At 37.3% G+C, this 15,878-nt stretch overlaps 1 protein-coding gene across 2 annotated transcripts in view; it reads right to left on the bottom strand.

Annotated features, from left to right (window-relative positions):
• The window catches only part of HPSE2 (heparanase 2 (inactive)), a 703,263-nt gene that overhangs the window by 24,744 nt on the left and 662,641 nt on the right, over positions 1-15,878 (bottom strand). The window contains exon 11 of one of the 2 annotated variants that reach the window (XM_074296034.1): positions 8,279-8,425. The exons of the other annotated variant lie outside the window; for it this stretch is intronic. Coding sequence (XP_074152135.1) covers positions 8,279-8,425 — 147 coding nt within the window. The remainder of the gene's footprint in view (positions 1-8,278; positions 8,426-15,878) is intronic. 2 annotated transcript variants of the gene reach the window in all.

Below are 15,878 nucleotides of genomic sequence, written 5' to 3' on the forward strand. Positions count from 1 at the left end.
ATACCCTAATGAAAATTTATTGAAGGTTTTTAAACCTTCAAAAAAAATTAAGTTAAAATAAAAGAGAAAGATAGAGAAAGAAAGAGAATGTTTCAGTCTGTATTCAAACACAATTAGTTCCTTCTCTGGGTATGGATAGATGCTGGAACTCTATCTTCCCAAAAATCAGCCAGAATCAGGATCACTAAATGTCTTTATTCTTGATCTTTTACGATCATCCTCCAACGCCAGGTCACGAGTGTGAGAGATCGTGAGTGAGTTCCACGACCCAAGTTTTTCCTACTCCTCCCACACAAGTCACTTCCCCCTCTTTGTCCCACCAATCAAGTCAGCACAGAACAGCTGGGGAGGGTCAACCTTCAAACCAGTTAATAGGGAACTGTCCAATTGGCAATTAGTCTCACGTGCTTCATTATCCAAGTGCATTGCTCAGTTCTAGCCCTTTACAGATAGACTGTTTCATCCTTCAGAGTAGTCTTGATGATTATATTGCTTAGAATAGCAAAGTCATTTACCTCTGGTCATCCCAAAATATTGCTTTTGCTTTTATTTTGTATAAAGTACATTTCACTTTGCTTGAATTCATGAAGGGTTTTCCAGGTTTTCCTTTTCTTCCTGAAAGCATCCTGCTCATCATTTCCCACATATTATCAAGCCATTCCCCAACTGATGGGCATACCCAAAATTTCCAATTTTATTTGCCCTAAGAATACAGTTGCTGTGAATAATTTTTGTACATATAGGTCATTTTCCTTTTGTTTGTCCTGAATCTTTTTTGGTATTCATGCCAAGTGGTGTTGGTGTTACATCAAAAGATATGCATTGATATACATCAAAGGATTTATAACCATTTGGACATAGATCACATCATTTGGTCATTTATCAATTGGAACATGGCTCTTCTTGAAAGGTACATTTTTAATGCTGTAGAATATTTTCAAGAATTCCTGATGAAAAGTGGGAACTTTGAAATGGCAACACAAAAGTCAAAAGAAATCCAGAATGAAAAATTTATTTGAACACCTAGAAAGACTGTGTGATGATGTAGTACTTATGCCTATTAGGGGGAAAGGAAATATCCTTTTAGAACTTTGTCTCTAAAGGTTATTTAGGGAGTTAAATAAGAAAACCATTAAGTCCTGGGAGGCAAATTGGTGCTGTTATCAAGAATTAAAGAGTAGAAAGAAAAGGAAGGGTAAAAGAAATACATAAGAATAAAAGAATAAAGAAGGATATAGCACTTATTATTTCTCATATTTGATGTGTGTGAGAAGAATAAACAAACATGGAGAAAGATTTGGAAGGAACTGACATCAGATGAACCAAGAAGTATAAATGGGCAAGAAGTACATCAAACTCAACAGTGAAATAAGTGGGGGTGTGGAAAGGGAAGAATAAAAAGGGAGAGTAATATGAGGGAGGATATAGTTATAAGCAAAACAAAATCTCTGATTCTAAAGGTGAGATTAAAGAGGAAAAGAAAAGAATTAGACTCAAGATAAGGTTGTAGACTGCCTATGTATGGACAGTGTGAGGAGTCAAGGATGACATCAAGGTTGTGAATCTCTGTGACTGTAGGATAGTGGTGTCTGACAATAATAGGAAAATTGGAAAGTGGATAAGGATATGGGAGATCATGAATTCTATTTTGGATATGCTGAGTTTAAGATGTCTATGGCTAAAAGACAATTGAAAATAAAGTTTGGAGTTCAGAGAAAAAGTGGGACTATTATATACATACACATATATAAATATGGACTTGAGAAATAAATATACATATATATATGCATACACACATATATGTAGAATCACTTGCAAAGGATAATTAGATCACTAAATGACAGTATAGAGGAAGAACAGAAGAAAGTCAAGGATAGGGTCTTGGGGGATACCTGCAGTAAATGGAAATGACTTGAATGAAGATTCAACAAAGGAAACTGAAAAGGAGAGGTCAGACAAATAGTAGCAGACTAAGAGATTGTAATGGCATGAAAACCTAAAAGAGATTATCTAGGACAAGTGATGAGTGAAGTCTAGTTTTTGGGGTTTCTAGTATGGGAACCAAAAATATGATAAGGTTTAGGTCTTAGTAGGGAACCATGATAAGGTCTAGATTTAGGGAATCAAAATGAGATTAGGGTTTCTGGTGGTCAGGGAGTTAAATGATAAGGTCTAGTGGCAAGTTTAGGATTCAGGGAACCAAATGGAGAGGTTTGGCTCCCCTGTACTCCCTTGGGAATTCGGCCAAGGGTAGGGAGTTTTGGGGAACTCCCTTCTGGTGGCGCAGAGATTCTCTGTAAAGGAATTTACAAACCTGAAAACCTAGATTGATAAAAGAGGTTTATTATAGGGATTGGGAAGTAAGGTTAGAAATCCTGACAGGCATAAAGTCTCATTTGAGAAATAGGTGAAGGTAAAGAAAGTATAGCACTGGAAAAGGATATTATTCCAGTGGGCAGAGGCTTCCTTGGCATAGCATGGCATAGCCTAGCATGGTATAGCATGGCATGTTTAGAACCTCTGCAAAGAGAAGATTTTAGATTGGCTCTTTTATAATAGGAGCTTTGGCTACAAGCTGAAGGGGGTTAGTGGGTGGAGTCCCAAGTTGGCTCATCTACAAGCTGGGTTTCAGCTTGAGCTGGAATTTGAATAGAATTGAATGAGTTTCTTTAATTCAATAGGGTTGGAATTCTTTTGCTCTGGACTGAAGCAACCCCACCTAGATAACAGAATAAAACTGTTTGTCTTGTTTCCCTCAGGTGGGGTCCTTCACTGAGGCAGAGCTGAAGGAGATTTTCTCCTTCAAGGAATTTTAGAGTTTCAGGGTTCTTTCTTCAGAAGAAGATGATCAATAATGCCAAAGGCTGCAGAGAAATTAAGAAAGATAATGGTTGACAAATGGTGTAAGAAACTCAGTCTGTCTGCTCAAAAGAGGGTGGTAGAAAATTGAAGCTGGGTTACGTGAGGTCAAGAAGTAAAAGATCAGGAGAAATTTTGCTGTGAAGAGTCCTGATGCTCAAGGATTGAAAAACAAGTATAAGGAATTTAAAATTGAGATTTCTTGCCACAGAAAATGTAAGATTCTGAAGGACTCTTAGTTCTAAAAATCTGTGAATGTATAACCCTAGAAGGGAATCCTCTCTATTCAACATAAGTTAAACTTGTTATCATACTGATGAGGCAACCCCAAAACTCTTAAAATCTCCTTGGACTCTGCCTCAGGGAAGGGGCCCCACCCCAAGCACAAACAGTTTCCTCTTTATCTAAAAACCCATTGGATTCTATTCAAATTCTAACCCTGGCTGAAACTCAAGCAGGAAACCAATCTGGGACTCCACCCACGAGCCCCTACAGATTGTCCAGAGCCCCCTTATTATAAAGAGGGCCAAACTGGAGTCCCTACGCTGGTCATGTCAAGGATTTCTGCCCACAGGAACCAACCCTGGCTCTGGTGTCTTCCTACTTTTTAACCTTACTTCCAAAACCTATAATAAACCTCTTTTATCAGTCTAGGTTTTTGGGTCTGTAAATTCCTTTACAGAGGACTCTTGCACTGCTTACTAGACCTCATTTAACTCTGTATCCTTGCGTGGAATCCAAAGGGGTTGCAGGGGAGCTCTATTTGACTCCCTGTACCCTGTCACTAGACCTCAATTAAACTTAATTTCATTTAGGTACTAAATTTATTTCATCTATATTTATTATTTAGGTACTAAATTAATTTCATCTAGTCCTCATCAATACTATGTCCACTTATAAATTGAAAGACATAGGAATTTGGAGAAATAGGGTCAGAAGTCAGGATTTGTGAAGAAAATTAAAGGAATTGGAAATTAGCCAAATAAGAGAATACTGCATAGTGACCGAATAAATGTCTTTAAAGGTATGAAGGATAATTGTACAAAGACTGTTGGCTAGCTCTCCTGTTCTACTGATGTCAAAATAAGAGGAAATGAATTAAAATGTGGTGGGAAAGATTTCAATTACATATAAAACCAAGAGTTACCAACTCATTTATGGATCTCCTTTCCCAGAGGTCTTTAAAAATAAGATAGATACCCTTTTGTCCAGATGGTTGATCTGTAGCCTTGTCGGAAGATAGGGGAATGGACTGCATGACCTTTAAAGGTTATTTCATCCTTATGATTCTGTGCATCTGCTGATTCCCTCAGGTCAGACAGTCAGAATGGAATAGCCAAAGTGATGAAAGTTGTTTCCTTCTTTTCTAATTTTCTGGATTGTTTTCCTTACAAATGGAATTGGAAGGGACATAGAGAGAAGAGCACTGGGGGTTGACAGAGCACCTGTTCTTAGTACATACTTTTACTTTTCTCCAAGGAAGGTTTTCGTTTCTTTTTTTTTTTTTTTCCTGAAATAAGTTGATTGTCTTAAGTGATATAATGTCTATTTCATGTTTTATCCAAGAAAGGGTTACTTAAAGATATTAGATATTAGAGATGATTAATTAGAGATGATAATAATCCAGAAGAATAGAATAATGCCATTGGGATGGTTTTTATTGATGTCTGTTCATATGAAGAAAAGAAAATTGACATTTGGATTAATAAAATTGGAGTTTATTCTCTTCCTCTTAGGGATGGGGAATTGCTCTAAATAAGTACATATTACATGATTAATGTTGGGTTACACAAAAGGAGGAGAAGGACTTTTCTGTATTCCCAACAGCTGATCTCTTGACACTCCAGAGGCCAAGGAAGAGGGGTGGCTCAAGATCCAGGAGGGGGCAATTAGAAATTCAAACAATGGGATGCTCTTTAAGAGTGTACCAAGCATTTATACTTGGCTTTTCCTTTCTCAACAGTCTTATGCACTGCTTTTGTGTAGTAAAAGAAGGCTGCTATGAAGTTAACTATGGATAACTCTAGCTCCTAGGAGAGAAAATTGGAGTTAAATGGAAAGAAACAACAAATCTTTATAGAGGCAGCACAGTACAGTCTAAATTACACTGAATTTGGAGGCTAAAGATCTGGGATCCAATTTTGTTTCTGCTACTTATGACATGTGATATTGATAAATTGTTTAAAATCTGTGAATCATGGGTTAGTTACTGATCTGTAAAATGAAGGAGATGGACCAGATAGTCACTAAGTATCCTTCCGGGTTTAGGTCCAAGGAGAAATAGACTATCTCTGATCATCCAACTCAGCTTCTCACTAGTAAAGACTATCTTTGACAGCACTGTTGGCAGACCATCATTCCATTTCTATTGATCAGAAAGGTCTTCCTTGTATTGGGATGAATTCTGCTTCTCTGTACTATCAATCCTTTGCTTCTAGTCTGTTCTTCCTCTTCATAAGAACCCTCCAAATATTTGAAGTAAGATAGCATTTTTTCTTTAGTCTATTGTTTCTTTAGCTAAACAAATTTAGTTCTTATAATTGTTCTTCACAGGACATGCTTTCTAGACCTTTCACCATCTTGGCCACTTTCCAGTTCACCAAGTCATTCTTCTGTTGCTTCCTTTGGAGAACTGAGTCTTCAGATTAATTAGATTTTCATAATCAAAACTTTTCTAATGTTGGGAATTGAATCATTTTCTGTAGTCATCCAGACTGAGTCTTGTGGTTGTATTCCTTTATCTTGGGACACATCTATCTTCTCTATGGTTTATGCATTGAAATTGTATGGGATAAATTTTATTATAAATCTAGACAACTATACCTTAAGCTTAACAGGTGTGAGTTTGCTTATTCTATGAGACCTGGCATGCCTTAAAATCAAGACCCTAGAGAGTCTTAAAAATCTTAAGATTTCATTTCATGAATCCCAATACAGGCTATACTTAGAAAACTGTGAAGTCTCCAGGTTCTTTTCCCTGTGTACTCAATGAAATAACATCAGTATTTCTCTACTCTCTAGGGCACAGCCTGAAATGACCAGTTTCATAGCTGCAGAAAAGAAAGCCTGGTGGTAATATGGGGGAAATTTACTTACCATATACATACACTCTGTTCCTGATGTTTCTCTGGGTTATAATATTAATCATGTTCTGGTCTTCTTCAAAGGGTTCTTGATTCCTTATTTATAGCTAAGGTCTGTAAGGGCTCATGTTGCCGCACAAAATTAGCACAACAGAATCTGGCCCCAGGAAGCACATAAAAGAGTGAGAGACACCAAAGGATTGAAATAATTTCCTAGCATTTTATTTCAAATTTCATTTTTATTTTCTGTGCCTGGGATCATATCCTTCCTCTGAAATAGCTCATCCCAGGACTAGCCATTTTTCTTGCTTAGCATTTATTGAGCAGGCTCAATTTGCTAGGTGATATAAATATATGATAAGGCCTCCTCCTGGATACTTACATTCTAGGGTACCATGACATAAAATTGAATAAAAGAATGTTAAGAGGTCAACTTGCTCAATTATTTCATTTTACAGGTTAATAAATTGAAGCACAAGAAGGTAGAGACTAACCCAAGTTCACACAGCTAATTGTGGCATAGCTAGGTTTTCTGATTCACAATCTGTGTTATTTATACCACACATACATGTCATACAGTTAATCATAAAAGGTATTATCAAGTATACTTTTATGAAGACCTGTGGAAAAAATATCTCTCCTTATACTGCTTTCAAATTTTCAAAGTAGATATGATGTTATCTGACAGTTTGGGAAGCTGAAGAAGGCATTGCCATAATTATAATTGTTGGGTAACTGAAGTCAATAAGAAGCATTTTAGCTAGAGAACTATCAATAAAATCAGGCAACATTCATGAAGCAAGCTGAGTCGGTTTTCCTCAGCTAAGCAGGCCACTGCTGGCTTTCCCAAATGGATCTTTTTAAGCTTTATTGGAATCTCTTTACAATTTATAGACTGCTCCCCTCACCCCCCACAACAGCTCTGGAAGGGAGATCCTATTCTTATCCCCTTTTTACAAATAAAGAAACTGGAGGGGAGACAGGACTGGCCTAACCATCATCATCTGACTCTGCAGCCCTGGTACCATTTGGCCTTCACAAGTGACCTCCCTGAAAACTACTTTCAGGGTTAGTTTTGTTCTGGGACATGCTGGAGCAGCACTAGTCCTCATTTACTGCCTCACCAAGGACTGCTGCAGGGCTGTGCTGGTGAGACACAGATGGGAAATTAAGCACAACATGGAGGTCCTAGCAACTAGGCCAGCAGTGACTTGTCAGAGGCCGCTGGCAATATCAAATAAGGCCAAATAGATTGAGCACAGACAAACAAGATTGGCAATAAGAAGAATACCTAGAGTACCCCAAAGAAGAGGATGTAAATGAACACTAGACATGCAGAAAGTGAACCTGGAGGTTTTCATCTTTGTGTAGTTTTCATCATACAAAATGATTTCACACTTATTAGCTCATTTGATCTTCACAACAATATGAAGGAGGCAGGACAGAGAATGATGTCTTCATTTTTAAAATGAGGACATTGAGGCTTAAGGATTCTGCACGATTACGTCAGGATTATGTAGTCAGCAAATGCCAGGGCTGAGGCTAGCCCCGGTTTTCTAGGGCCTCTATGTAGACTTTTTTTCTGATTTCAAAACAGCACGTGGCTTTTTCAGCACTTCTTTTGTTACCTTTTTGTAATATGCCTATTATAGTGCCTGATAAACAGTAGATACTTAAAAAAGAATTACTGATTTATAGGAAAAGGAGAGGGAAGAGATAGTATTCTGAAATGTGCCTAAATGTTATAAATATGATTGGGAAGAGAAAAAAATAGATTACATGAAAGTGGAACCAACAGACAATTTATCAGAAGAGGATGGATATAAAGACCTTGGTCAACCTAATGGGGGCAAAATTGTCTCAGTAAGCAACTAATACAAGTCAGTTCCTTTTTTGTGCAGTTGGAAGCCAAATGTAAGCCACACAGGGAACAATTAGTGCACAAATGTTTGTGGGTAGTTGTGGGTGTGCAAACCACCTGCTACATGTTTGCAGCTTTGTTAAACTTGGTAAACATTAGGAATGAAATGAAAACGCCTTCCCAGTCTGTATGATAGCCCATTACTCTTCCTTTTGAGGCCTTCCTCCTTAGAAGATTCGATTTGCCCAGGGCAGACCTCCCATCTCTCCAGCCAGGGTGTTTCCTGCTGATAGAGACCAAGAACTGTCAATGCTCTATGTCAGGAGTTTGGGCTTCTTTTGGGGGCTTGGCATAGGATGCCTAGCAAAGGCCCTTAGGAGAGCACTGCCATTCTCCTAAGCTGTTTTAGGACGTCTAAACTTATGTACATGCTACTGAGGTCAGGGCCACCTTCCACTAAGAAGAGTTCACTCACTTTGACTGAAGCCCGTCCTGCCCGTAGGGCTGCAGGAGATACTGGTGAACAATCTTGTCCCTGAGTGTTCCCGCCAGTTTGATTTTCTTTCTTGATCGATGCAGGTTGATAATATATAGTGTAATGGACCCACGGACGTAGTTGTGGCTAGGATCCAGGGAGACAGAAGGGAGAAGATTAAAACAAGGATGTCAGTGAGGTGCTTCCCACCCTCTGTGATATTGAGGCAGATTTCAAGAGGGCTGGAGATTTTTTTAAAATAATTTTTTAAAGTTATTTTAAATTCTTCAGACTAGGAATACTGTTGGTTTGGGAATATGAGAACTTGGGTTCTAGACCTAATCTTGTCACTAACCTTGGGCAAGTTATATCAGCTGTCCTTGTTTCATTTTCCTCTTCTAATGCATTAGGGGATTGCTTTAGATTACATTTACTATTTTATGATGCTAAGAAGCTGCAGAATAAAGTGTCAGTCTATTTAAAGTCCTAGATTGCAGGATACTTTTGGAGACAAAAAGGATTTGTTGTTTTGTGGTCTCATGAGGAACTTGTTTTCCTCACCACTTCGCTTAATACAATCACATTTCAGATCACATATGCTTCCTCATCTTTAGTTGTCTTTTATTCTTAAAATTGCTTTCCATTCTTCGATAATCTCATATAGAGATGTAATCTCTACAGAGAAGGAAAACCAAAAACTTAAATCTTATAAAAGCCTTTTTATTTTTGTTTTCCTTAAACATCTCCCTTTGTCAATTAAGTCACCTTACTGTTAGAGTGAGTGGTAGAAATTCATTATGAGTACTTTTCTGTATCAAAGAGATACCTATTAAATTATGAACTGCTTAAGTAAAGAACCCCATCTTTTATTTAAATTAATCAGAGCCCCTCAACACAGTGATAGCACCTGTCATCTAAAGGCTAGATAAAAGACTACAATAATTAATGTTTGGATAAAGTATTTTAGCAGGTGTGAATGGATTTTTCCATTGACTTGTCTGGGTAATTGCACACTAGGGATCCTTTCACTCTAGAATCACTGAATGACAAAAAAAGTATTATGGGTCATATACAAGAAAAATATAAAAAATAATTTAGGATTTTCATCTGCTTTGCATTATTTCATGTGAAACATTTAACTTATCTTCTAATGTAAACAACAGGGAACATGAAATTTAATACAGTAAAAATAAAATAACCTCTTCAGTTCTGTAAACTGATCAATTTAGGAAGAGTAACGAAAAAAGAAAAGGAGACAAAGAGATATGCAAGGAAAAGAAACAAAAAAGAAAATGAGAAGACCAAGGATAGAGAATAACAAGAAAATTGGGGAGGGAGATACAAGGGGAAGAAAGACAAGAGAAGGAAGAAATCTTGAGAATAGTGTGGGGGATTTGGAAGCCTCATAAGGCTTAATACATTTCTGTATGTAAAAGACTTAGAACTTGGGTTGCTACAATAGAACCATGAAAGTATATTCAGTACTTGGAGGGAGGGGGAAATTAGGGTTAATAAAGTGATTGGAAATTTGGGAAGAAAATTGATGATTAATCCAAAAGCACAATGCCACAATTTTTCATAAGAAAGGGGCTAAGTGAAAAGGACAGGAAGCAATTTCATAGGAAGGAAAATGATAACTCCAAGCGGTCAGCTATCTCAAAAATACACATTGTGGCCACAGGGAAATGAGTGAAAGAATATGGATGGCATCAGGAAAGCCACTGCTGTTATTAAAGGCAATTTCAGAGTCACAGACTGTTAAAACTGGAAGAGATTTTAGAAGTTATTTAGTTCCATCTAAATCATTTTACTGATGGAAAAACTTAAGTTCAAAGAGAAGTGACGTTTTTTAAAATCATAAAAGTTTGTTATTGAGTCATTTCAATCATGCCTAACTTTTGGTGACCCCATTTGGAGTTTTTGTGGCAAAGATACTGGAATGGTTTGCTATTTCGTTTTCCAGATCATTTTACAAATAAGGAAATTGAGGCAAACATGGTTAAGTGACTTGCCCAGAGTCATACAATTAATTAGTAAATATCTCAAGACCATATTTGAACTCAACAAGATGAGTCCTCCAGTATCTAGATCTGGCACTGTGCCCTATGGTGCCACCTACCTGCCCTCAGACAGAACTAGTATTTGAAACTGGTACTCTAATGCTAGCTCAGTATTTTTTTCCTAATATAACACATCTTATTGACAGTGCTATCTTATCCACATGAGAAAAAACAATGCATTTTTGGATTAAGAATGAAGAGCTACAAGGAACCTTTGAGGTCATCTATTCCTATCCCTTCACTTCTCCATATGAATAAACCTCTACATAGAGAGGCTGAGTCACAAGGGCAGTAAATAGCAGAAACAGAATTTGAATCCAGGTCCTCTGACTCTAAATATTTAACTCTCTTTATGTTACACTGTTACTAGGTATTTCTGGTTGATGGGTTATAAAGGCTTAGTTGAGTTAAATGCCAAGTCTGGGAATTCCATTTAATTATGGTAAAAAAAGGAAACTCTACTTCTGAGCAAAAGCAGGGAATATCGAACCAGTACATGCCTTTTTTTTTAGGCAAGACTAGAGTAATTATGTCACCATATTCCTCTTTCACATTTTAGTAGAGAAGGAGAGAGTGACTTGATTGCATTTACTAGTTATCCTCTATAGAAATGGAGCAGGATGAGTCCTAAGAGAGAACGGTGGGATCAGAGGAAGTGGTGGGTGGGAGGGAAGCCTGAAGTCATTGTACAGTTATAGGGAAATCTGCCTTGTCAAGCTGCTTGGCAGCCTTCCTATTTCTTCCCCATAAGTTCTCTCAGGAGGCTAAGCCCTTGTAGAAAGCCAGTCCAGGTGGCAATGTACAGAATATGTTTCACAATATGTACCTTAGCCAGAAGGAGACTGGTATTAAAAGTTGGCCTATCTGCCCAAAGCATCTCCTTGACTTTCTGCCAGCAGTTTAGGGGAAAGTTTTATTGGTTGCACAGTTCTGATGGTACAATGTGAGTTGACTTTTTGGTTTCTAAGATACCTTCATAATTTTGTGAGCATGGCTCAACACAATGTAGGGAGACATTAGAATATTTGTTCTCTGAACCCCAGAAGTGAATTTTTAAAGAACTGTTGTTCTCCCAGGGAATGAGACTAGTTGGTTTCACCTTTGCCTTTTGTCCTTTTATTATTATAAATCATTTGCTGATCTTTTATTATTTTAGCTAATAAAACTTCCTGGGAGAAGTGATCTGTGTTGAATTTCCTCCGCCTCTGCCTCATTCCTGGTTAGACATTTTCACCAGCAGAGAATCTCAGTATCTGGAGTTCATCTCCTCTGGCCGCTATTTCCCTAACTGACATTTCCCTTGTGTTGCTATGGGCGGGAGTGGGGACTGAGTCCAGGGATAGAACACGGGGTTGAAATATCCTGAAGAGAGGAGGTGGAGGACATCAGGTGGGACGAGCACCAGATGACCTCCAGATACCGAAAATCTTTGTGTTAAGACCTCCCACAAGATTGAAAAGATTGGGAGGGGAAAATAGAAGAAGGTGCTTGGGGAGCAATGGATAAATCCAGTGTTGAGTCAACCTCCCTAAAATCTAGGCTTGTCCATTGTCTCCAAGTCTATTTCAAATTTTTTTTTGGTAAGAGTCAGACCATGTTTTGCCAAACATTTTTTCCTCTTAATTTTGAAGCCCCTGTGTATTTAAAGGGAAATTTAATCCACATGTTTCTGATTCATTTACACTTAACTCATCAAAATATTGTTTTGTAAGAGCCATTTGATGTCCAAGAAGCCTCAGGAACCTTTTTTTTATGAGACATTTTTTTTCTTCTGAGAAACAGGAAGTCATGTTTTGCCAAAAATAAACGAACTTGAACCCCAAAAGGCTCAAGTTTGCTTCAAAATCTAAGTTCCAGTCAATTCTGAACTTGGCTAAGGGTCTTTATTCCTCCCCAGAAACATACAATATCTTAAGAAGATGGTTTGTACTCAGAGGTTTTCTAGTCAAAACTTGCTTGTTTTTGCCATAAGAGGATCAGGAAGGGACTACCACCCTCCCAGATTTCTGGCTGATTTGTTAACGTAATAGTAAGATGCAGAGGAGCACCTGTCTGGTTCAGTGTATGATACTTTTCTCCTCATAAGTCAGTCATAAGTAAGAACTTTTAAATAGCTATAAGTCCAACAGTGGAACAAGAAGGATGCCTTCTTGCTACAGGAAGTGTTCAAGCACAAGCCAGATGTCCATATGTCAAGGAGCCTGGAGAAAGGATTGCTAAAATTGGGATGTTAGATTAGAGGATCTTTAAGGTTTCTTTTAAGCCTAATGGAAGACTGTTCTTTGTAAATAAAGATGTGTGCAGATCTACTATCATGAAGTCTTTTGCATTAAGTTCTTTGACTATCAAGAGTTATTATCTATGTTCAATCCCACTTAAAGTCCCTCTTAAGTTAAAGGTCATGCACTTTGAATATAGGGATATAGGCTCTAGCTATGAAGTTCATTTCAATTTAATTGAGTTTGGCTGAAAGGTGGAGTGAGTGATGGGGAGTAATATGAAATCAGATTGAAAACTTTATTCTGGATTTAGATTGTGGAGGGCATTGTGTCAGGACAATTTTTTTCCCCTTTTTAAAAAAAAAAAGGGAATAGGGGGGATACTGAAGATTATTAGCAGGTTGACCTGGCCAAATGTGTGCTTTAGGAAAATTACCTTAGCAGCTGTGTGGAGGATGGATTGCAGAACATAAAGACTAAACGTAAGGTGACCAGTTAGGAAGGTCTTACAATAGTCTAAGAAAAAGGTAATGAGAGTCTGAAATAGGTTAATGGTTGTGTGAGTAGAAACAAAGTTCATGCGATTTTGGGAAGTAAAACTGATAAGAACTGCCCAGCTACAGGATCTGAGGGACAGCAAAGACTCAAAAAGAATTTCAATTTGGTGAATAAATGTAGATGTCTGAGAGGATGATAAAGCCTTCAACAGAAATAGGGAAGTTATTAACTAGCTCACATCAGGTTTCATCAGAATCATACACAAAGTACTTCACTTGTACTATTTGTTGTCCTGTGAAATTTTCTCCTTCTGCCACAACTCAACTTTGAAGCTCTTTTTAATTCTGATGAGAGAAAAGACTTGTTTCTTAGAATTTTTGTTAAGACTGTGTAGACAGGTCAGTAAGGTAAGAGAAAAACAAGTGTGTGGGTAATATTGGTATTTAACATACCAGTAGCACAAATTCTTAAAGTTTTTGGGTGGAAGACTGTAGGAAAGTTGGCTTTTTATCTATTAGGTTAGTAAAAATACAGTCTCCCATTTATCTAGGACCTGTTTCTAAGGAATTCCCAACATTCTTGGAACAGCGTAAATGGAGAAAAAAATTTTTTTTCCAATACTAGTGAAGGAAAATGCTTATTCAACATTACAGAGTGCTGGAATCCAACATGTGGCCCTTGGGACAGATTTAGCTTGACTGACTTCAGGATATGGCATGTTTTTGACTTCTAACAAATCTACTTAATTAGCTAGAATACATATATTGGTAGATTAGTAGCTCCTAATGACCTGCTTACTCTTGTTGTTGTCTATCTGACTGTAGCCAGGTATCATGCTAGTTGGTTTAGATCAATTAATTGTAATGAGAAAAAAAAAATATGCAGGCCCCACATGTATAGTTTTCTGATTACACAGCTCACCAGTGAAAAAACCCGGATATGTCTGACCTTTCTGATGGCAGAGTTTAAACCAACTTAGACTCATTGTTTCTTCATTCACTGTGATTTCTGGTAGACCTGCTATACCTCATCAGCATTTCTGTTTTATGTAACAATCTGTGATCTTCTAAAGACCAGTGACTGAACTATCGATATTAAAAGGAACTGGAAATACAGTTGCCTTCTAATGACCTAAAAAAGACATTAGCTCAGTGCCTGGCACATTGTGGATGTTTCATAGATGCTTCTTGTTTGCTTGATTAGGAACTGTGTAATTGGACTTATCTAAGTTTTCAGACTTCAGTAGCCTCTCACTGATGATTAAATAAAGATATAACCCTTCTTCAGCTTGGTTTGTAAGGCCATTGGATATGGTTTCAACATTTTCAGCCTTATTTACACTCACACTCGCCTCATTACTCTTCCTTGTCTGCCAAGTGTATCCCATACTCTCTTTTCTCCATATCTTTGCTTTTCCTATCTTCCTTGTCAGAGACCTTCTCCCTTCCCTATCTTTGTCTGGTTGTCATTCAAAGCCCAGATTAAATGTCATCTTCTCTCTAAATCCTTTTCAGATTTTTCCAGTTGGAAGGAATTTTTTTCCTCCTCTGATTTAATTGCACTATTAATTCTATTTAGTATTTTATTTATCTGTATATCTGTCTTTTTTTCTTTTAGTTCTCCTTATATCTAGCTCCTTGAGGATAGAAACCAAGTTGTACTTATCTTCAGTACTTAGCACAAAGGATACGTTTCAAAATGTTTTCTGTGTGAGGGGGACAACTAGATGGCTCAACAGCCCTGGAGTCAAGAGGACCTGAGTTCAAATGTGGCCTCAGATATTTATTAGCTATGTGACCCTGAGCAAATCACTTAACTCTGCCTCCGAACTTTTTTTTTTTTTTTTAAAGAATGTTTTCTGCATGAATTCAATTCAACAGACATCTATTACTGTGACTACTTTGTGTCTAATACTATGATAAAAAATGGAATATAGAGGAAAGAGCCCTGAATTTAGAGGTAGAGGGCATGGGTTTACTTTCTAGTTCTGCCTTTTTCTATCTGTATGAACTTATGAATATCTTTTTAATTTCTCATGGTCTCAGTTTTCTCATCTGAAAAAATAAGAAGGTTGGATTATATCAGTAGTTCCCAACCCAAAAACTGAGGACTTCTTAAGGCAGTGAAATTAAGGGTCACTTTTGTTAAATAACTTTCTATGATTAAATATGCTTTTTGGATTGACTAAATAATGTCCCATACACAGATATTTTACATTTTAAGATGATTTTAATTAATAAGATAAAAATTCCCTTAAATCATTATTGATTTCATAATAGCTTTTTATATCATATGCTAATGTACAATTGTTACCAGGTGGGAGGAACTGTGAAATGTTTTTATGTAAAAAGGAGTTCTCATATTCAAGAAGATTGGAAAGCACTAGGCTAGACATTGTTTTTTTACTTAATTTACTGCATAATCCTGTAATCTAACTTTAAGGAGTATACAAATAACAGATGAATGAATGAATGAATGAATGAAGGAATAAATTTTGCTCAGGCACTTAGAATAAAATGTGGTCATGTCATAAAGGGAAGCCACAGAAAGATCCCAAAGCCTCATGGATGAACTATTCTCCTGGACACTACCCAAGCCAGACCATTCCAACACACACACACACACACACACACACACACACACACACACACACACACACACACACACACAGAAAGTACTTTCCTAAACTTCTAGACCAATAGAAGGCAACTGCAGAATGGTGTTATTGGAATGACTGGTCACAAAGAGCATGCCTAATGTGTTTTATCCATTAGAAGGAATAGTAAACGAGAATGTGGTACCCTTCAAAGTCTAGATTTGTAA

This window comes from Sminthopsis crassicaudata, chromosome 2 (assembly GCF_048593235.1).
Source record: "Sminthopsis crassicaudata isolate SCR6 chromosome 2, ASM4859323v1, whole genome shotgun sequence".
NCBI classification, from domain to species: domain Eukaryota; kingdom Metazoa; phylum Chordata; class Mammalia; order Dasyuromorphia; family Dasyuridae; genus Sminthopsis; species Sminthopsis crassicaudata.